Source organism: Abramis brama, assembly GCF_963993115.1.
Source record: "Abramis brama genome assembly, chromosome: 25".
NCBI classification, from domain to species: domain Eukaryota; kingdom Metazoa; phylum Chordata; class Actinopteri; order Cypriniformes; family Leuciscidae; genus Abramis; species Abramis brama.
In genome coordinates, this window is record NC_139987.1 from 8,522,962 (window position 1) to 8,545,576 (window position 22,615).

The following is a 22,615-nucleotide window of genomic DNA, read 5'->3' on the forward strand; positions in this document are numbered from 1 at the left end:
TATATGACATTCCTAACTTAAAGTAAAATGTTATTTCTTCTGTCATCTCCATCTCTGCTGTAGCCCAGTCTATGCTATGGTACGGTTACAGTATTGGCCGCTGTGGCTCCCTCAACTCGTGGCCACGACAAATAGATGTCGTTCTCTCAAAATATGATGTAGTGGCCACGAGAAAAATATATCGTTCCCTCAACATATGATCTCGAGGCTACGACTTTGCATCGCGTGGCCACGACATAATGATGTCGTTACCTCAACAAAATGATCTCGTGGCCACAACTTAATATGACGTCCCCTCCAGGCGGGAAGGAAGTCGACCGGAAGTTGAAGCCGGCCGCGTGCCACCATCTTGTAGCAGAACTTCACCTGCAGTTAGCATCCCATTGACTCCCATTCATTTTGGCGTCACTTTGACAGCGAATAACTTTACATCTGAGGCGTTTGAAGACTCCATTTGTCCATTATTTATTTCTAAAGAAACACGACAATGTATAAACTGCTCCATTACCTTGTAGCTTATGTTATGGCCCCGTAGAAGCAGTTTTTGTAAAAGTAGGCTAACGATTGCGTCATAACCACGCGACTCTCTGTCGCACAGTAGAGAGATTACCGTATGGACGGGAGGAGAAGCTCGCGGGCAATCGGGGGGACGTGGAGGCAAAATGACAATATAATTAATCAGAATACCTAGCAAAAGTTGCTCCTGCTCCAAGCTCATGTACAGCTCCTACTCACACTCTCTGTCTCTGCAAGATTCGGAAGGGAATGATTCAGATTTCTCTTGGCACAGCTACTAGAAGACAGACGGGTTGCTCACGTGGTCCGTGTAACGCTTTGCTCGGTTTGAGTCTGCGCGTCAGGAAAGGAAGTGCTAAGAAATCGCTAAAAATGGGCTTCACTTGTCTCAATTGAGATCCAATGAGATGGCTCTGTCCACTTCTTATACTGTCTATGGTCCCCTCCCGGTCACCGTAAGTATAAACCCTGATTTATGGGAAGAAAAAAAAAGTTTTTTTCAAAATGTACAATTAATTTATTGATTGCACTATAAAAAAAATAAAGATAGAGGTGATTAAATAACAAACATGTAAAACAACAACATCAAAACAATAAAAAAAATCTCAAAACAAAAGGGACACATAATAGTTACTCCACCTCCCCAGAAAACCACAACACACAGTTTCACACATTAGGCCTGTTGTAGCCTATGCCACAGTGGCAGTGTTGGCCTGCTTCACTACCTCTGCAGAAGCTCGTATCTGAAGCAGGGTTCAATCCGTTCATTGCGTCTGTCACGTGACAAATGAACGAAAGACTCGGAAGGTAAAGTAATTATTTATGTTCCCTGTAAATTATTTTTATCTGCATTATAATGATTTCTTAATTCAGAATATGATAAAGACTGCGTAGGTGGATGTGTTCGGGGAATTTGGCTGTTAAAAGTGTAACATTTAAAGCCCCTTAAATGAACGAAATGACTCGAAAAAAGATTTGTTAATTTTAATGAACGAGATCGAACAAGCGAGTCAGTAAAATGATCCGAACTTCCCATCACTCACAGGTTGCCATCAAGTGACAGTCTGTTCCTGGTGTCAGTCTTGTTTAGGCCAATAACTGAAAAGGTTCGCTCAGCATCCGCATTTGAGTGTGGCAGGCTCAACACAATTCTGTGCAGGGAAATCGTAGGATGTTTTTCATTTTACAAAAGATTGACAAAATATTATTTTAGTGTTTTAGGAAAGTCTTGACTTAACTTTAGAAAAACACCATAAAGGACATGGATTTAGGGATCGTTGAAATAATGACAATGAATGCACTCACTGAGGTGATAATGCGCACATGCAAATGTTACGTGAATGTGTGTGTTAATTTATTTTAAAAAGATTTTTGTCCCTATTGTTCTGAACTTTCTTACACTATGTTTTAGGTTTCTACAAAGAATGCTAATCGCTCATCAGCAGCAGTTAATGCTTCAGCACTTCATATTTTAAGTCCACTACTAACATGTATGTGTATGTCAGAATAGCAGATTTGGCTTCAGAAAACAACAACAGACAACCATGACATTAATTGATGGTTTCAAGACTCGCAATTGCATACAAATCTTTAACCTATACTTCAGCAGAGGTCACAACAGCAATGTTCAATACATCAGAGAAATTCTAAAGATTATTGTTTTTAACTTTAACTTTAGGAAGCTGATCCGAGGCGTTGAAAGCTGCCGGCGATTCCCAGTTTCTCCAGGGCTGTCAGATTAAGATACGGCAGATCAGATCGTCTCAGAAAACATCAGGATGGTAAATACAATCATTGCGAGTACTTAAAGCATTCTTTAAGCTTGAAAGCAACCCATTTCTGATTTTATTACTTCTTTGAACCCGAGTTGAATGTGTAAATTGCCCTGTGAGCCAGTGACACGCTCTAGCGCGAGACTGCCAGTGCAATGGCGCCATCTAGCGCGCGGCCTGCGTACTGCACGCGTTAACACTGTTTCTTCACTAGATACAGTACAGAATATGAAAAATTACAGTAAATTATTCATTAATAATTCATAATTAATAAAAATGAGGAACGCTTCACGAATTTGCGTGTCATCCTTGCGCAGGGGCCATGCTAATCTTCTCTGTATCGTTCCAATTTTAGTATATGTGCTGCCGAAGCAAGCACGAACTGAGAGAATCGAGGACAGCTATTTATACCAAGGACTCCCAGGAATGTGCTGCATTGGTGGTAAGTGGATAAACCACTTATTCTACTCACTTACATCAAATGTGACTGTAAAACATGGTGATGTATACCTGTAACCCTTTTAAAAAGCAGGGTTTTTTCAAACCAGCAATTTTGTGAAGGTTTACTCTCAGCTGTAGAACATGCAAACCAAGCCTGTCTTGTCTAGCTGGGATTGGAAGGCTCAGTGTGACGAAGAGGAGCTCTTTGTTCACGTGACGCACCCTCCCCCTCAGACGGCGCAGAAGAACTTCCCCCTGGGGCAAAGAGCAGACGCCTCCCTCACGGAAGAGCACAAAAGGCCCCGAGACCAGGAAACTCTCCTTTCAGTACAGCCGAGGCTGTCCAAACACTGTGAAACGCTTGAAGTCTAAGAATCACACAAGACTCGAAGTTTAACGCAGAACAGCCGCTAGAAACATTTGATCTGACGTCAAGATCAATGCCGGCCTCTACTCCACAGTCATGTGCTATTTAACACATTCATGTATAATCTAGTTGCAAAGTATCAGCTATTTGAACTTTACAAAGTGTTTTAAAAAGTCTTTATTTGCACTGAGATGTGTTACAATAGATATCTTATCTATATAGCTTTCTAGAATTTCTTTCATTTGTTTCCTAAAAATGTTTTATCTGCAAAGCTTAATATAGCCAGTAGTACAGGCCATATGTTTTGTGAATAAAGCCATCAGCGTGATGCCAATGATAGTTAAATCAAAGGGGAGAAAGTATGTAGATGTAAAGTTCTTTGTTTACAGTTTTTCTCAATTGTTTACACACATTTTCTGGTACTTGAGACACAATGACCACAACATGTAACTCATTCACCAACCCCCTGAACCAATTCTGCTAAACTACAAGCACAATTCCTGCTTTACACTCAAATTGCAGTTCTAAAACACACTTTTTTCAAAACACTACACACAATTCTCTGCTTTTGGCACAATTTTCATGCAGAAAATCTCTTGTTTTCACAAGGAACACACTGCCATTCAAATATGCACACTGACTCATCACATGGGCAAACACCCGTCACACAGTTTTACAATTAGCAATCAGAGCCTTAGCATAAAAGGGCAACAGGTCAGCTCTTCAATGGAGCAATGGATGCCAACATTGGATTATTTATTTTTTTACTGTAACTGTATACAGTCAATTCTTCTGTTGTTTTGTATGTAGACCACTGTATGAACAACTTTGTGTTGGTTGGGATGTACACTGTGTACATTGTTTTTGTGGGAAAAATAAAATATATTTGTTACCGTGTATTTGTGTGTTCTGAGTATAAAAACAATATTCTCAAATATTTTACAACACACTTATGTATGTACTGTCTGTAGAAAGTGTAACACTGAACAAAAAAAGGCCTAAGTCATTATGATGAATGGAGAAGAAGTGTTTTCCATTCATCATAGTGTTTTACATTGAGCACATCAGTGTTCAACTGGTTCTTATAAATGTCTATTCATATGATGGTTTGTGTGTGTCATTTGAAAACAAAATACCATTTTGAGAAGAAATAACATTGTTTTGAATGTAAAGTTTCATTTTGCAGGAGAATTGAGGGGTTTTGCCCATTGTGTGTGTGTTTTTGGATTTGTGTGTAGAGTTCTGAGAATATGAGGCATGCTTTCAGAAAATGTGTGTAAACAATCGAGAAAAACTGTAATGTAAACTTAATGTAAACTTATGTAGAATATGACCAACAATGAGCCTGCCTATCCCCCCTGTCTAAACTTATTTGAATAGGTAAAGTGCCCATATAGGCCTAATAGTTAGGGTGACCTGAGAGGGAATAAATGAAGCATTTAAGAGAGATGCCATTTAAGATTTTACTTAAATGGCAATGAAAATGACCTATTAATTGTCATTTAAGTGAAATTACTGAACTTAAATATACAAGCTTCATAAAAATGATCATTCTGTAAGAAAATTTCAGATGGCACTTAGAGGCTTTTGCATCTAAACTCTTCATATATGTGTATATATATATATATATATATATATGTATATATATATATTATATATATATATATATCAAATACATGCTAATTTAAAATGTTCTATTAATCAAATAATTCTGGAAAAAAAGGCAACAGTGTGACACCGAAGACTGGAGTAATGATGTTGAAAATTTAGCTTTGATCACAGGAATACATAACATTTTAAAATATATTACAGTAGTAAACAGTTACTTAAAATTGTAATAATATTTCACAATATTATTGTTTTTACTGTATTTTTGATCAAACAAATGCAGCCTTGGTGTGTAGGCCTATTTGTATAAAATGACATTCAAAAGACACTCACTTGTCGCCATCTAGTGGCGTAATGGTTTTCCAAGATTTGCCATCACAAGAATAAATTACGTTTTAAAGTAAATTGAAATAGAAAAAAGTTCATTATAAAATTGTATAATATTTTACAACATTACGGTTGTTACAGTATTTTTTTTACTGTATTTTGATACTGCATCAAATAAATGAAGCACTGGTCATGTGGTCTCACTAAATGTTGATTTAAATGTTGATTTAAACTCACATTGGTCTCACTAAATGTCAAAAAGACACTCACTTGTCGCCATCTAGTGGTGTAATTACCCCCCCCAACCCCCCCCCCCCCCCACCCCCACCCCCACCCCACACACACACACACACACCACTCACACCCCCCACTGACTTGAAATAACCTTCTCTGAAATAATCACTTTTATCAACAAAGATAAGAATCACGTGTGGCCATATCACTATTCTGATGTTATACCAATAATGAATTTACTGCTACCGTTAAACCATTTTTAACATTTAGTACTTAAAAAAAGACCGTGTCATTATTTGAGGTACGATTCCTGCTTTTATAGTAGGTACTTTACATATATTTACATAGCTTTGTTTACCGTTAATGTTCACTGCCATTATATAGAGCAGGAGCAGGGCATTTAATAAAACTATTTTTGTTCGCTGAAAAAGAAAGAGGGCATTGCAACCTGGTTAGAACCAAAGCCACTTGACGGCAAGCCTTTTAGCCGAAGCATAGCGCTGCGGTAGACAAGAGGCCGGGGTTTAATGGATGTCAATGGAGAAGAGGCTTCACTACACTGAATAAACATTTGTGAGGACGCTTATCATTTAATGAATCGACTGCTCTTCGGCTAATATTCAACATGATGTTTGCTCTTAAACATTTCTTTTGGATTTATCTATTTAGAGTTTACACTTTTCACCGGAAATACATGCTGTTTTATAAGAGAAGTCACAGACAGAGCCATAGAGAGATCTCTCTATGGCTCTGGTCACAGACAATGCGCAACAGTAGGATTCAGTGTATGCCACTTCTCATTCATTTTTGTATCTCCAAACAGTGGCTGTCCGAAATCGCCTTCTTAAATATGGAACTATTTGAGGGGTCAGCCATTTGAAGTGGTGTCCGAAACCATAGTGGATGTTATCGAGTGCACTCATTCAAACCAACATAACGACTGTACAACCGTTACTGTACCAGAACAGTACGCTCAACGGATTGAGAATACCCATAATGCACTGTGAGAGTCGAGCCAAATGAATTCCCGCGTCTGACCAGAAGATGGCGCCATATCATCCTGTATCAGAATCATCCATCCATTTTCCAAACTGCTGCTCCAGCATAATAACTTTTTTATTGATTATTAAATTGTTTAATTAAGGTTTGTACATAGTTTCCATGACAGAGCTTAATATAAATCTTTTAATTTTACTACTGGAGCTGCCAGTTTGCTAAGTTTCAAATAGCCTACTTATTAAACAGCAAGCACAAACTGTGCAAAAGTGGCACTCAGTGTGAGAATTCACTCACTCGTTTTCATTCACTGTTTCGGGTGGACTATATTAATGGAGTAATGTAGGGAACAGTGAATGTGGTTATAGGGGGCGATTTCAAGCACAGCCAGTGATTGACTGTTGCAACAGCTCCGAATGAATGAAATTCAATGATCTCAAGGCTGTAATGTGATTGGTTAGTCTTTGTGATTGGTTAGTCTTTCTCCAATGATAGCTGTGGACCCTGATATCTCCCAATAATAAGACTGTTAGAACAACACCAGAGTAAATAATGTCAAGTTACCTTTATTTATAAAACGCTTTATACAATACAGATTGTTTCAAGGCAGCTTACAGTAATAACAGGAAAGTAATGATTCATCTGATGCAAACGCAAGTTAATTTCGGCTGTAGGCCTAAAGCAGTTCTAAAAGAAACAGTGTCATTGTTCAGCTTTAAGTCAGTTCAGAGTTGATTCGGTTCCGTTGTAAAGATCATCAATTGTTAAATTAGTTAATTTAATCTAAAGCAGTTCTGCAGAACAACAATGATGCCATCGTCCAGTTCAACTTCTCATCCAATAGTGTCAGTCAAATCAATAATATTGTTGAGTATAATAACCACCCCTTTACGAACATCAGGATAGTCACACAACATTGTACACTAGGGGAGCTTTACACCGTGTCCAGACGCGAATAAGTCGAAGTAGGCTACATTGAAAAGTGTCATGATAGGCTATTTCTGTCTTGATATTTCTAGCTTTTTAACATTTAAATGAAAAGCTTTTGTGGATCGTACTAAATTAAACAGAACAATCTGCTGATTCATGATTCTGACATTTTTGGTTTATGTCCAGTAGGGGAGAGCAGCGGCAAAAGTATCATTTTTATGGAGAAGATGTTTTAGACAGAGATATATTTTTGCTGTGGTTAGTCACTCACAAGTGTGGTCTATCAATACCAGGTGGTATTTTGTAAAGAACGACTTTAGTATAATTTCACTTTGAACTTAAGACTGCTCATGTTACTTCCGACCCCGTCAGTTGGGACGAAAGTAACACAACAATATACAAGCTAGATTTGTTATTGGCCTAAATATACCTGAGTATGACCTTGTTAACATGTAACTGCAAACATATTTTGGCCTTTATCTTTGCAAAAAATTATTAATTTACATTTTCATTTTAAATTTCAGTTTCATCAAATGTTTCAAAATTAGCCAAACCTAACAGTAGGCTACAAACTTGAATTGTTTAGAATATATATATATATATATATATATATATATATATATATATATATATATATATATATATATATATATATTGGCAATGTCAATCCATTTTATAAAACTTATTTTTTAAACATAATATAAACATCTCAACATAATGTAACAATAGTCATGTTTCCATCCAGCTGTTTTTATGCATACATTTAAAATGTGCATAAAAACATCTGGATGGAAACCCTGCAAATTCACAGGTGGAGGTGGAAAAGCTAAGGCATGGCTAAAACCTAAATGTGACTAGGGTAAATGGAAACAGATTGAGTGAAAAAAATGGTGAGACAGAAATCAGCTGATTTAAATGTGACTTCTTAAGCTTTAAACGCCCTCTCATAAACATCTAGCTGAATCAGACCTCTGTCTGTCTTTCTGACCCTCACTCTTGCCATATTCTGTTGGTATAATATGACAAACATATTTTAATAAATGCTGCAACACACAGAAAGTCACCACATTAGCAACGGGATAAAAGAAACACTTGTTTTCACTGTAGCGGGACAAAAGTACTGCTTTACTCCTGACATTTAAACCCGATTTACTTTTATACTGAAAAACTCTGACAAACTTCAGGATGTGTTACAGCATTAAATAATCTGTAGATTGATCATTACTGTGTGACACATGAAACGAAAAACACAACTTGTAATTAGAAAAAAAGTACCGCTTCAGTAATTTACTTATTGTAGCCTACTCGAAAACTGCTCCGTCAAGGGTTGCGTACTGAACGTGCTGTCATAGCTTGAAATGCTAATAGCCTAGTCAGGGCTCTGAGAAAATCGCTTTGTTACTTTCATCCCGCGTTACTTTCGCCCAAGTTCTCCCCTAAATTCTTTATATTATTAATATGCCTACTTGCAACTACTGCTTGTCGTGTAGTGATTTCACGGCTCATTTTTTAATGAACTGATGGTGACCAAATTATGAAATAAAAAAATGAATTAGTAGTTCCAGGCAGGTCTTGACCGAATTACAGATCCATATCACATCGCCAAATGATTTCAGCTATTTCAAAGATCCTTAAAAACTACAACAACAAAAGAACCAAAACCCGCACTGACCAAGCAAATAAATATAGTAAACAATAGGATAAAAACGACAAATTACGTCCATGTTTTTTGCCACAAAATTACGTTGTCAACACATTTCTGTGCGAGTGTGTATCCGTGCGTATTTGAGTGCGAGAGAGAGAGCGGGAGAAAGGAAGAGTCATTTGTGGACGGGGGATGTATGTTTCCATTAAGCATGGTAGGCTATATATGTATTGTAACATGAGGAGAGTTGTAACATCATCAATTCCACCAATTCGGGATAAGATATGAGTCATGTGATCACTTCAGTATTTTCCTACTTCCTTCCCGATCCAGCATGGTGATTGTCAAGGCTGGAAACAGGCACATGCAGAATATATAGAGAAAAAACTGATTTTGAGGTCAGAAAGTAAAAAATTTTACCTATTGCAGATGAAATTGCATGACTTATATTAGATTAAATAGTAATTTATTAGGCTATATGTGATGCACCCCCCCCCCCCCCCCCCCCCCCCCCCCTGCTAATTTCAAACCACTATGCTAATACAGCTAGCTAAACATTGGCTGGCGGGGGTGGGGTGTAACACTTATTTAAAAAGTGTTACAACCATCCCGTTACTAAGAATATAACTAAGAATTGTCTTGCTTTTAATGTTTTTAAAGAATAGGGCATGGAAAAGAAAGACTAACCCTCTGTTAGTCTTTCTTTTCCATGCCCTAGTTATTCTTTAAAAACATTAAAAGCAAGAAAATTCTTAGTTATATTCTTAGTAAGGGGATGTCTCTGCCAGTGTTTTAAATAAAGTGGTTTGCATGGAGCAATTTAACAACTCAAAGCCAAAGAAGGTTTGGGTGAAATGCGCCATATGCAGTGTCTGGGCCCATCAAGGTTACCAGCATCATTCATCTGTCCGAACTGTGACTCTGATTAAGAATATACACACATAGACACACACGCACATTGACATGTTATTTTTTGTTAGACTTAAAAATGTGCAAAGAAGTTCTTTAATCTGGTACATTGTGGTAGCCTAGTGTTTATGAAGTATACCGTTACGTACGTTTGTTTAGTAGATTTATTTACACACACAGACATGTGTTGTTGTTTTTTGTTAGACCTAAAGATGTACAAAGGTTTTTATTTAATTAGGTACATTGTAGTAGCCTAGTGTTATTATTAAGTGTACAGTCAAGTAGGTTTGTTCTAGTACAAATGTGGTACTTTGTATAAAAGTTTGAGAACTCAAGCTAAAAAAATTAGCGAGTTACAAGTGCTGAAGCAAAAAGTGTTACAACCATCCCCGGTCTATATATATAATTATTATGATAGCCTATATATGGAAACATAGAATCAGACTATTAATTAATTAATCATACCCCCTCTCTCGCACACACAAACAGTATGGACTGTAGTAGTGTCTTAAACTTTAATATCTAAGTTTCCATAACTGTTCCATAACCTACATAAGCTGTACTAACCGGTTCTGCGGAAGTGTGGGCGGGGCCTTGATATCGCGGCGCCGCTTCGCGGTCACTACCGTGGAGACCGTCTATGGTGGAGAGGGACTCGAGGCTCAAGACGTCAGCGCCATGTTGAGAGTGGGACACTGGTGGTTTCACTACAATGGAAGAGAGTGAACGTGCGTCGTCCATCTTTTTTCACAGTCTATGGTATGGACACACGCTCGCACAGAAACATGATGTCAACGCTGCTCTGACGATTTTATAAGTAAAATAATTTAACAAATTAAAAGCTAGGCCTACATGACATTTCTCACTAGCGAGGTAGATAAACTCGAGCTTTATTAGCATGACTGTGTATCACAATGTAGCCAAAGAAGCATTAACATATTAATAAAACAAGCAAACAAAATATATATGTAATGTAGCTAGTAAATAAATAAATACAATCCATCTTAATAAATTATTAAATGAAGCTCGTCTCTCTAGACTAGAGAGTTAACTGTCTCTGACATTGTGAATGGCTTAAGCTATATATATTTTGCAGCTGTGCTATCATCTTCTCCAAGTATGAAGGGCATTTTCTCAGTATCACTCAGTTCAATGAATGATGGAATCAAATCTGGGTAGAAAAGTTTCTCTTACATTGATATATTTAGTACAGATGAGAAACAGGAGTTGAGTTTCATGGACAAGTTGAAGAGCGAGTTTGTTTAGAGGATGAAGTCCTGCTGAGGTTTCATTGGGTAGGAGGGCTTTATTGGACTGAATCTGGATTGGACAGATGGAGGTGATGCCAGAACTGAACGCACCTGTTTTACAATTGTATTTTACAATACATCTACAAAACAATTGGTTTTATTATTGGATTGTATAATTTTATCCAAGTTTTAATTTGTTATTTTAAGGGACCGGTTTTGTCCAGATTGACTGTCAGGGCCCAGTCGTGACAGTACTGTTCCAGCAGGGACAGGGTCTGCTGAAGGCCCTCAGGTGTGCGGGACAGCAGGGTCTGCTGAAGGCCCTCAGGTGTGCGGGACAGCAGGGCCAGATCATCCGCGTACAGCAGACCCCTGACCTCTGACCTGTGTGTGGTGTAGAGTGAGTCCTGCCTCACTCCACGTCCCTCCTCTCTCTAACTGCATTAGGCCCTGATCACACAGAACGTGTTTTTCAGGTTTTCAGGCGCACCACACTGCCTTTTTTTGTTGAATTTTTTTAATTTAGAAAAGAGCAGTGTGCTGCGTTTTTTTATGTTGCTAGGCAACCACCGAAACAGCCGTCCTGTCAGTCTAATCAATGATTATAGTGTGAGCGCTGTTGTATTTTTTTTTCAACCTCAGGCGCTCAGAGCGCTCCTACAAAACACGAGGCGCAGCAGGCGGTTGAAACGGTTAAAAACGTGAGACGCCCGGGGCGCATAAACAGCACGCAAAACACTCACTGCCAATTGAAAACTATTTTAAAAAGGTGCCTCTCACTGCAAAAAACACGTTCTGTGTGATCAGGGCCTTAAGCTCCATTACTAGCTCTAAAACGGGTGCCCAATCCTGCTCCTGCCGATCGACTGTCCTGCACAGTTCATCTCCAACCCTAATCAAACACACCTGAAGCAACCAATTAAGGTCTTCAGGATCACTTGAAAATTAAAGGCAGGTGTGTTTGATTAGGGTTGGAGATGAACTGTGCAGGACAGTCGATCGGCAGGAGTAGGAGCACCCCTGCTCTAAAATGACGTTTTGGAATTAGCAACGGAAATGTCTTGAAATACATCATCTGAACAATGTTTTGAGGTGTGATGACCGTAGGATAAGCGGAATAATTGATTCCGGGCCGTTGAATTATTGAAAAATAATGCACACCCGAGGTGTAACGGCATCACCAGCTCGGGTGTGCATTATTTTTCGACCCGTCGTCAATTATTCCTTATATAGAATGCGATGTAGCCTATAATGCTATTGGTTTGTCCCATTGCATAATGCATTCAGTACTGAATATGTGTGTAGGCTATATTTGACCTTAAGCTTTGACCTGGTAGTGGTGCGCGTTACGCTGAATGGCCTCAGGGTGGCAGCAAATCCCCTTCAGCGAGCCGAGCGAGAGTGCTGTGTCATGCCAAGCAAGTTAGATTGCGCTCTTCGTCCATGGTGCTTCAGGGATGGATTTGTGATATACTTGAAGAGATTTCCCTAGTAACGCCTTTCTTTTCACGTGTCATTTTAAAACAAGAATGAGCATTGTAGTTTTTAACACATTTAGACCAGCTGGAGAGAGTCGCAGTGTCAGTAGGCCAGGCTACTAAAGCCAAAGGTGACTAGGTTAAAAAGCTCAGTCTGGCCTGGGGTCTTATTCCATTTCGCAGTCATCAATAATGATGGACAGTTTGAAAGTATGCGAAGCTAAATTGATTAATTTCTAATTGATCCTATTTGTGTCCATGCTGTGATGTAGGCTGTATTAAGATGTATTGTTAGAAAAGGCTTTGGGTTTGGATGTGCCTATATAGGCAATAAAGCGTTCAATGAACTCCCAGTTGAACGCTTTGACAACTGCAATTAACCAAGAATGCAGGCTCCGCTCAATTAAACTTGTTAGCTGGTTTGTTCACATGTTTGTTGTTACCTAAACAGACAACTGCCAACAAATACAACAGAGTAGTAATTCATGCATCTGGGAGGTTCAATGGAGTAAAAAAAGACAATCAGATGTCTTGAACATATTAATAACACCCTTGTGGACTTGTTGGAGACAGAAATTGTCTGTTTTTCTCTCACAGCCTTTTATACATACGGCAAACAAATGTGAGAGAACATTAGGGTCACTGTCTTTAATAGATTACACATATCAAAATATCTTTTGTGATTAATTTATTAATGACCTGAATTTGAATCCATATATATATTTATTATAAAAAAAAAAATTCAAAACAGATGAATCTTACTATGGGAGGACTATTTATATACTGTACTTATGTTTGTTTATTGGACATGTTCATGACATCTGTTTTGAATTCATATATATATATATATATATATATATATATATATAGGCTATATATATATATATATATATATTCGATATAGCCTAGATTAATAGCGATTAATTGCATCTTATATAAAAGTTTGTAACTATATAATAGATACAGTACAACTAAAATAACTGAGCTTTTTATTATATTTTATTTCAGTCATATTTATATCATGCTAGCTGGATTGATATATTATCTTAATGTAGGCTGACTTAAATTGATTTTATTGACTATTTTTTCATTGAGAAATACTGTATTCCAGGATTGAGAATCTAATTTGAATAATCATTGGGAATAATTTACAGAAATCCCATCCAGATGTATTACAGTAAAGGAAGATGTTAATAAAAGATGTGAACAAATCTTAATGGTCCAAAAATAGGCATCATTTTCGTTATGCAAAATACACTGAGAGCTTTGTAAACGTAAAATGTGACCTGGCTCAGTTTCAGCCAACCAGCTTTATATCAGAGTAACACATCACGTATATCCCTGTGAATAATTTGAACTCTGAATCCAATTTGTTATCAAGACTGTAAAGCTGGAAACCGATGTTCACCATTCTGAAGAATGAGATGAAATGGAGTGCCTGGCTCCTCTGTCTCCGCCGTGTGTCCTTCCCTGCTCCTCATGACAGTCACAAGGTCTTCCATTGGCCGGCCCTCCTGCTCAGCGTTGCTGTATAGCATTCATCTGTTTATTTCTGTTTTTCAGGGCAAATGCACTCTTTCAATAATCTAGTCACATTGGTCACATGTTGTGTCATAAACCAGTATACCACAGTCTCAAGGGGGAAAACTGTCTCCTGAGTGACACGCACATTATTTCCCCCTGACATTCTGGTTAGAAAATCATGAAATATACGTGAGTACATCCATGTCATGCATCCTCCTTTTCAATTTTTTCATCTGCTTTAGGCTACATGTGAAATTCAAGGCCACGCGAAGAGAAACTCCAGCGCCTGAACAAGATCGGCACTTCCCACACGCCTCATAAACAATGGTGAGACATCTGATTATTATTATTATGATTTTTTTCCCAGCAAAGAAAGTGTTCAGCAGAATACAGAAATATAAATGTGTGTCTTTTAAAGCAGCCTGTCCACTCCTGACAGTAACAGGTTCATTTTCAAAAGGTTTCACAGCTGTAAGATATTCATGAAAACATTTCTAAAAACAAATATTATACAAATTAGTGTTCATCCTGAAGGTCTTCTTTCCATATGCCATCTATAGGCTATGAGTTCAACAAGTAGCATGTGAATCAGATTCCCTGAGAGCACGCCGAGTTGGTTCATGCGCACTGGCGACCAAACCAATAACGTTTTCACCAAAAAAATGATGTTTATATGGATTTACATATCTCAGTAAATAACGAAAAACTTCAGAGGTATTTAATCAAAACGTGTTTCATAAAATACAGTGTTGCAAGAAAAGCGTGGCCATGTTTTGCCGATAGCCGACGAGTGTGCAACACTGATATTAATTATGAAAGGTACTTACTTTGTGGTTTATTTTATGTGGTTTTGGAACGTTTTTTTTTTTTTATCCACTTGGGACTGGTGATAAAATATGATTTTATTTATTTAAACTTTTTTAAATATTTTTTATATGACCCCTTCAGACTTTCTCCAAGAGCTGAAGGTCAGTTTGAAACCATACTGTATGCTCAATTCAGTCTTAATCAATGTAGATTTGTAAATATTTCTATTTTGAGTCTGACAGTGTGAATACATCAGGAGTTGTACAGTTAGTGGCAAGGAAAAACACACTTTGTGATAAAATGGAGGAGGTGGCACCCACACATGATGGAATAGCTCAGAACAACTTGAACATATTAATTCAAAATGCTTCCTTGGTACATAAACTTTTATTTTGTCAGTTCTGTATGCTGTTTTGTCCCGGTACAACAATGATAAACAATGGGCCGTGTTTGTAATGGCAACAATAAGCGGTCATCCAGGGTTTGGCCACTAATTGGGCCATTATGCGAGACCATTCCAGCCTGTCATCTTCAGTTCCGTCCATCTCTCACTCTCACAGTTCGTTTTACTACTCAGACAAACTCTCTGCAGACATAAATCAATTGAAGTATAATTTAATTGCACATTTAATTAGCATGTTGATTGCCGTGGTGCAATGCACCATAAATAAAAGCAGCGTTGAGCTTCTATTGTTGCCGGACTGATTGAGAAGACATTTCCCTGATGACCAGGGACAGTCACGCAGGAAGAAACAATTTCCTCATGGATTACATGCAATGCGTCAGCCTGCAGCATATGTCATTGAATTAGAGTGATAGCACTCAAAACAATGATTTATCATGGAGGCAATATATGGCCACTCACTACAGTCATCAGAGCTGCCCCAAGTTTATTGCAACATTTAATGAGGCTGATAATGTTGTTGATGCTGTGAAAACATGCATGTAGAAAAGAGGGATGCATATCGCTGACCATTTTGGTATTTTCTTGCATTAGCGGTCAGTGCTGGCAGCAAATAATTCCATGGATTATATTTTCCTACTATATCTTTTCTATGTTTTAACAGAATATGATGCTGTTATTGTTGAAGTACAGGCAAAAAGTTAGAATTTATATAAACGGATATATATCAGCGAATATAGTGAATTTCACCCACAAAAGAAAACCAAAAAAATTAAATAAATTTAGTAAATTAAGTAATAATTAAGCATGTGTCCGGAACCTTTGATTTTTTTTTGTTGATGTCATTACTATGGCTCGGTTTTTTTATCATGTTACTGTAAAAAAAAAAATATATATATATATATATACTTTAGCGTACTACAATTATATTTATACGGACCCCTAAAAGGGACATGGTGAGGGAAAAAAATATGAGATGGGAGGGAAAATTATTATACATCAATGCTTTTGCATTCTCTCGCAAATGTTATTTTTTTTGCGTTTTCTCAAAACGTTTTTGAGAAGGAACGCAAAGTTTCTCAGGTGACAAGTTTGTGAGGGAATTCAAAATCATTGAAATATTTTTCCTCCCATCTCATATTTTTTGTCCAGCACCATGTCTCTTTACGTGCGTAGATTTATGTAAATACATTACACTGTAAAATCTTTTTTATTTTTGCATTACAGTAGTATAAATTCTGAAAGGTGTTTTTAATTGTCATAATAAATGTCAAATTTATTGTCATCAATAATAATGTCACAATGCAAAAAGTCCAAATGGTTCTAAAAATAGGCTCACTTTTCTTTATTATTATAATTATTATTTATTTATTTTCGGGTGAAATATGACCAAGACATTTTTTGTGGTTGGTTAATGCCTGTATAAAAGTTTGTATAAATATAAAATATTAGTATTACACAGAACTGTTAGATTGCATTGCAGAAAATATTATGTCAAACACAAGCGATTATGTGTAAGTTTGATGAGAAAGAGTTACTGAAGCCTCACTCACCCCAACACAAGAAACAAACCTACAGCACAACAACATTTGCATAATTGTTTTTATTCACTATTATTGTTCTTTTATACTTTATACTTTATTTCTTTGTTTCTTTTTTCTTTTTTTGGTGGACATCCTGTAAAATCAATCCTGAAGCCCTTATTTGGGTTTGTTGTACATCTTCATAGCAGAACAGGAGGAGGACTGGAGCGGGTGCTGGACCCCTTTAATATGTCAATCAGCCCTACATCTTAAAAAGGGATGTCTTTTTTTTTCTTCTTTTTTTTTTTCATTGTCTCACAAAGTATACCTCACATAGTATTTACACATACAGCGGACCACGTCCACTCAAAATGACACCAGGATAAAAAGATTCTGCTCTTTTATAGATATTCTTTTTCTCTTCCACTCTTTTTCTGTTACAGACAAAATTTGAGGAGCAAATCCTCTTTTAATGTTTTCGTGCTGAGTTTAGGTTGCGTTGGACATAAATTACTCGTTCTGCACATAAAACTCTCTTCAATAAATACCTCTCAGGAAGGAACAGTGAACAGTGTTTGACTGATATATTTTTGGAGCATGTTAGTAAAACTAAAAATATAAGAAAGCAAATCAAACTATAATTTATCAAAATCCCAAAGTAACAAAATCATGCATATTTAATGTTTATATATATATATATATATATATATATACTTTTCTGTCCATAGAAACCGAAAAAGTAACATGATTGGCGGGCCTTTTTTTATTTACATTAATATTGGCACTGTTTATTTTTCTTTGAATCTGGAATGATCGTTATGAAACACGTCAATGCTCACGTCAGTGTAACACTCTCATGGAAAGAAGGACGCTTGCTATAAAAACTCTGGATTACATCCTATTTTAGGCTAAAGGAAAACAGAATAAAAAGAAACAAGAAAATAGATTGCTTCCTAGGGGTCAGACAGCCAAAAATAAACTACAGCGTGAGTGTGAGTAAAAAAGCCATTGACTCCATATTCAGACAGAGGCAGATTTCACCTTTGAAGCAAAACCAAATGACATCGTTTTGTTTTTTTCTCTCAGGATACTTTTAACCTCTCATATACAATTATACTTTCAAATAAACGCTTTAAATCCTCCCCAAAAGCAGCATTACTTAAATCAGGCAAATCAAAGACCTTAAAAAGAAAGACAAAATTTAAAGGAATGGTTCACCTTTAAATAAAAATGTTATCGTGTACTCACCCATATGTCACTTCAAATCTATATGACTTCATATCTTCTGTGGAATTCAAATAATGATAATGAGATATTTAGCAGAATGTTCATGCCGCTCTTTTCCACACAGTGAATGGTGACCAGTGGCTGTTTAGTGCCAAAAAATGCCAAAAGTACTATAAAAGCAGTCCATATAATCTGTATTCCAAGTTTTATGAAGTCATGCAATAGATTTGTGTGAGGAAAACGCTGAAATATAAGTCGTTAATCACTGATAATCTTCTCCACTGCAGCTCTCAAATCTCATTCATGGTCACGTATATTCAAATATGGCACATCAAGACGTGTCATGACAGGTTTGACTTGCGTGTGCATCTTAACCAATTGCGATGCACCAAATTTGAGCATGTGCATATAGCTTTTATATTATATTTTATATTGAAAGTGTTACTTTTCAAAGCCATAGAAATTACAATCTTCCCTTGGTGGGCAATAAAATGGGCCAGAAATGTTATTTGCGTTGAAAGAGGAGGGACAAATAGAGACAATATAGAAACCACCAAGAAACCATTCACAATTCCCAGAATACCCTAACAACCAAATAGCAACACCTCGGCAGCCACCAGGAATGAGGCAGTTTTTTGCAAACACTCACCTATTCTTCAGATGACATCATTTTTTTTTAATCATTCCTTTCTTCTCTTGTGAAAACAAAGTGCACTTAATTGTATTGAATGTGCACTTGTAGTGTACTTCAAATCTTAACTGTATATTTAAAAAATATTTATAGTCACTTAAGTGCACTTTTGCTTGAAGAGAGTACACTTTCATGACTAGGTTGCTTAACACACTTAAGTACACTTTTAAAAAGTACACTTTGTAATGTCAAATTTAAAGTTTTACTTTAAAGTATATTTTAAATCGTGTTTTATTAATATTTTATCTTATACTTATTTTGATGTTGATTTTAATACTAAAGCACATCTAATGCACTTGATTATTTGAACTGTAATGCGAGTGTGTATCTAAACCAGTTGCGATGCACCAAATTTGAATATGTGCATATGGTCATATTCCTTAATAATAAGCACACAAGTCATAATTTATGGTACTTTTATGGTTTCACCATTCACTGTCGTTGTATGGAAAAGAGAAGCGTGAACATTCTGCTAAACATGTGCATAGAAGAAAGTAGTAAGTCATACAGGTTGGAAATTATAAGAGTAAGTGATGACTTTTTTGTCTTTTTTTGGGTGAACTATCCCTTTCATGTATGGTATCTTTATTCCTGCTGTTTCTAAGGGAAGAGAGGAGCAGGTATATCTTTTTCCAGTGTTTCCATGTTAAACGTGCTTAACTGATCCCAAAGTCCGTTGTGTGTGAACAAACTTAACGATGCATGTGTGTGTGTGTGTCTACATAGTCATACAGTATGTTCAGTGCAAACACATTTATACCGACCTTGTTAAATCCTTCTTGACCTTTACGTTTTTGACATTGATAAATCTAGCAGGATGGCAGCATGTAGCCCTTTCCTCTGGGCCTCATCTGAGTTTACAGTTTCAACAAGCGTTTTTGAGGGCGCCCGGATCGATCGACAGGTGAGCCTCATCGTTCGCCAAAGGGTTTTACTTTTGCCGCGCCTGTCGCCCCTCTCCCCCGTCCCCTCGTCCTAGCACAATCCAATGTACTTGAGATTGTTTTGGATGATCACGTCCGTCACCGCGTCAAACACAAACTGGATGTTGCTGGTGTCAGTGGCGCAAGTGAAGTGCGAGTAGATTTCCTTGGTCTCCTTGTTGCGGTTGAGGTCCTCGAACTGCCTTTGCACGTACACGGCCGCCTCCTCGTAGGTGTTCTGGCCCTTGTAGTCAGCGAAGCAGACCGTCAGCGGAATACGCTTGATCTTCTCGGCCAGCAGGTCCTTCTTGTTGAGGAAGAGGATGAGCGAGGTATTGGTGAACCAGTTGTTGTTGCAGATGGAATCGAACAAACGCAGGCTCTCCGCCATACGGCTCTGTTGGGAAACCGAAGACAAGAAATGGTTAGTTGGAGCGCTAACAAAAGGATCTGGCTCCCTCGTAGGGGAAAACCTCTGAAGTTCATGAAATCAGTGGCCTTTAACCTTGAAGAGAGCAAACAGGGTAACATATTAAGTTCCCAGAGACACTCTAGATCTAGATGAAGGGCTGAATGTCAAAAGAGATGACCTAATATTAGGACAACAAACAAATCACTATAGCGGGGCCATTCATTGTGGCAACAGGACAAATGATGTGGTTTAACTCCCACAAACTCGCTTTTTAATAATGCATACTTAGGGATTTGAACATGCCTCTAACCTGAAGTATTATCTAGCACTGTTTGTGCTATACAGACATGAAGGATACCTCAAATTGCGTGGCTTGTTGAGGGAAAGTGTGCTATTACTTTACTAAGCCATCAGAATTACAATTTTTCCGTGGTTAGCAATAAAATAGGTGAAAAATAGTGCATTGAAAGAGAAACCTGAGGAACAATAATCTCATATATACTCTTTTGCCAGCAAGTAACTATCCAAAACACCCCAGAAACCAACAACATTTCTGCAGGTGACATAATGTAGTTATACCTTGGTCACACTTCAGATTAGGGTCCAATTTTCACTATTAACTAACTATTAACTACGACTTTTGCCTCATTAAACTTCTAATTTCTGCTTATTAATTATTAGTAAGGTAGTTGTTAAGTTTAGGTATTGGGTAGGATTAAGGGATGTAGAATATGGTCATGCAGAGTGAGGCATTAAAATGTGCTTTATAAGTACAAATAAACAGGCAATATCCTAGTAATATGCATGCTATTAAGAAACTAGTTAATAGTGAGAATTCGACCCTAAAGTGTTACCGTTACCTTTACAAGTTCATTCATGAATCAGTGAATCATTCTTGTCTTCTCTTGTAAAAAAAAAAAAAAAAAAAGTAGTGTGCAATTGTAATGTACTTCAAATCTTGAACATATATAGTGTTGAAAAACTGTAGTAGCAGATAAAATAATAATAATGAAATAAAAGTCCATTAAACTGTACTTAAAGAGAGTACACATTCATGACTGTTTCTTGACACTCAAGTATATTTTAAAAAGGGAAAACATTTGAAAACATATTCAGTTTGCACTTAAGTATATTATTTTAAAGTATATTATTTCCATATAGAATTTATATGCGAAAGTGCATTTTCACAAAGTTTTTCAACTTTTTTTTTTTTTCATTCTAACATACATAGTAGCCTATTATTTGAATGTTGACACATACCCTTATCTGAAACATGATTAGGTAACAAGAGAACCAGCTTTCTGAGTACGGAGTATGCTCAATCTTCAGTCAATATTTAGTTAGATAAAACAGGGCCATAACATGACTTATTGAAAATAATTGTTGCTTTCTGCAAAGATGAAACATTAACTAAACATTAAATACATTCAAAATTAAGATTAAAACCCGCGCACCACAAAATCCCTAAGAGAAACAACAAGCAAAAGCAGCTCTCAGAATCATGTCGATTTCAGCAGGCATCATATGGCCGACCGAAGTTATTAACCTCCATTTCTCTAGCCCACACTGAGTTCCCTATCTAATTCAATTAGTCACCTGCCCATGTTCAATTACCTTGCTGTGTTTGCCAGGGTAATGCCCATAAAACAAAGGCAGAGGACAGGATGTAAATAACACCCGTGAAATGCCCAGAACCATTTTGCTGGCGACATCAGCAGAGCCTTTTACGATACCATCATCCATCCAAGTAATGCATTTTAATCCCCGAACATGTGCTTTCTGCAGATATTTCAAAGGTTATAGTGTTTACTAAACATAATTTATTACATAATCTACTTTAGCTTGGTAAGACTATAAGACCACATTAAGTCTACTAGAAGTCAAAACAAGTATAATTGCAAACATATATATATATATCGATTAATTATCGATTATCCCGAGTGCATAGTGTTTACCACATTTTGTGGAAGTGGAGTGTGTGCGGGTGGATCCACCCTTCCACCCCCTCCCACAGTGCGAGCTGCAGTGGTTTCGGGCACGTGGTTGGGACGAGCAGCTTGTGACTGAGGGAGGAATCTGATATGAAGACTGGGCCGCTGTTTGAAAGGTTACACAAAACATCATCGTGCTTTGAGCAAATCACAAGATCATCAACCAGAGAGTGAAAGTGGGTTTCAAAGAGAGATGAGTAAAATCTGTGAATGTGAAGACGATGGAGGAATAGTTGCTATGATGAAGAAAATAGAAAGACCTCATCACTGGGACTCTTTCATAAATTTTGTCTCCTTCTTTTGCCTTAGTGCAGCACCAAGGTTATTCCTGCTGGTCCTGGAGCAACATTCCTATTGGTGGATGGGAATGTTGGTCCAGGACCAGCAGGAAAAACGTTAGGGTTTAAGGTTTTTTAAACTTTGTCAAGGATCCTCAAATATGGCGATTCCCTTGTGTAGGAGGACATATTTAATGTATAATACTCATTTATACCATATAGATAATCATTTAGGCACGATATTATAAAGACAACAGTTTTCCAAAAATTAAACAATTATTTTAAATATATATATATATATATATGTTATTATTATTATTATTATTATTATTTTTTCTTTCTTTTTTTTCTTTCATTGTATTA

At 37.1% G+C, this 22,615-nt stretch overlaps 1 protein-coding gene and 1 long non-coding RNA gene across 4 annotated transcripts in view; one reads left to right on the plus strand and one right to left on the minus strand.

The window, feature by feature from the left end:
* Positions 1-2,565: 2,565 nt before the first annotated feature.
* LOC311076785 lies at positions 2,566-3,993 on the plus strand. Of its 2 annotated transcripts, none has more exons than XR_014604705.1 (2): positions 2,566-2,730; positions 2,821-3,993. It is a non-coding gene; the product is annotated as an uncharacterized lncRNA (long non-coding RNA). The 2 variants fall into 2 exon arrangements; XR_014604706.1 differs by having other exon boundaries at positions 2,837-3,993.
* Positions 3,994-16,795: 12,802 nt separating this feature from the next.
* The window catches only part of gnaz (guanine nucleotide binding protein (G protein), alpha z polypeptide), a 43,045-nt gene continuing 37,225 nt past the window's right edge, over positions 16,796-22,615 (minus strand). For both annotated transcript variants that reach the window (XM_084104064.1, XM_084104065.1), the window contains exon 3: positions 16,796-19,968. In XM_084104064.1, coding sequence (XP_083960190.1) covers positions 19,624-19,968 — 345 coding nt within the window. In that variant the 3' untranslated portion in view covers positions 16,796-19,623. The remainder of the gene's footprint in view (positions 19,969-22,615) is intronic.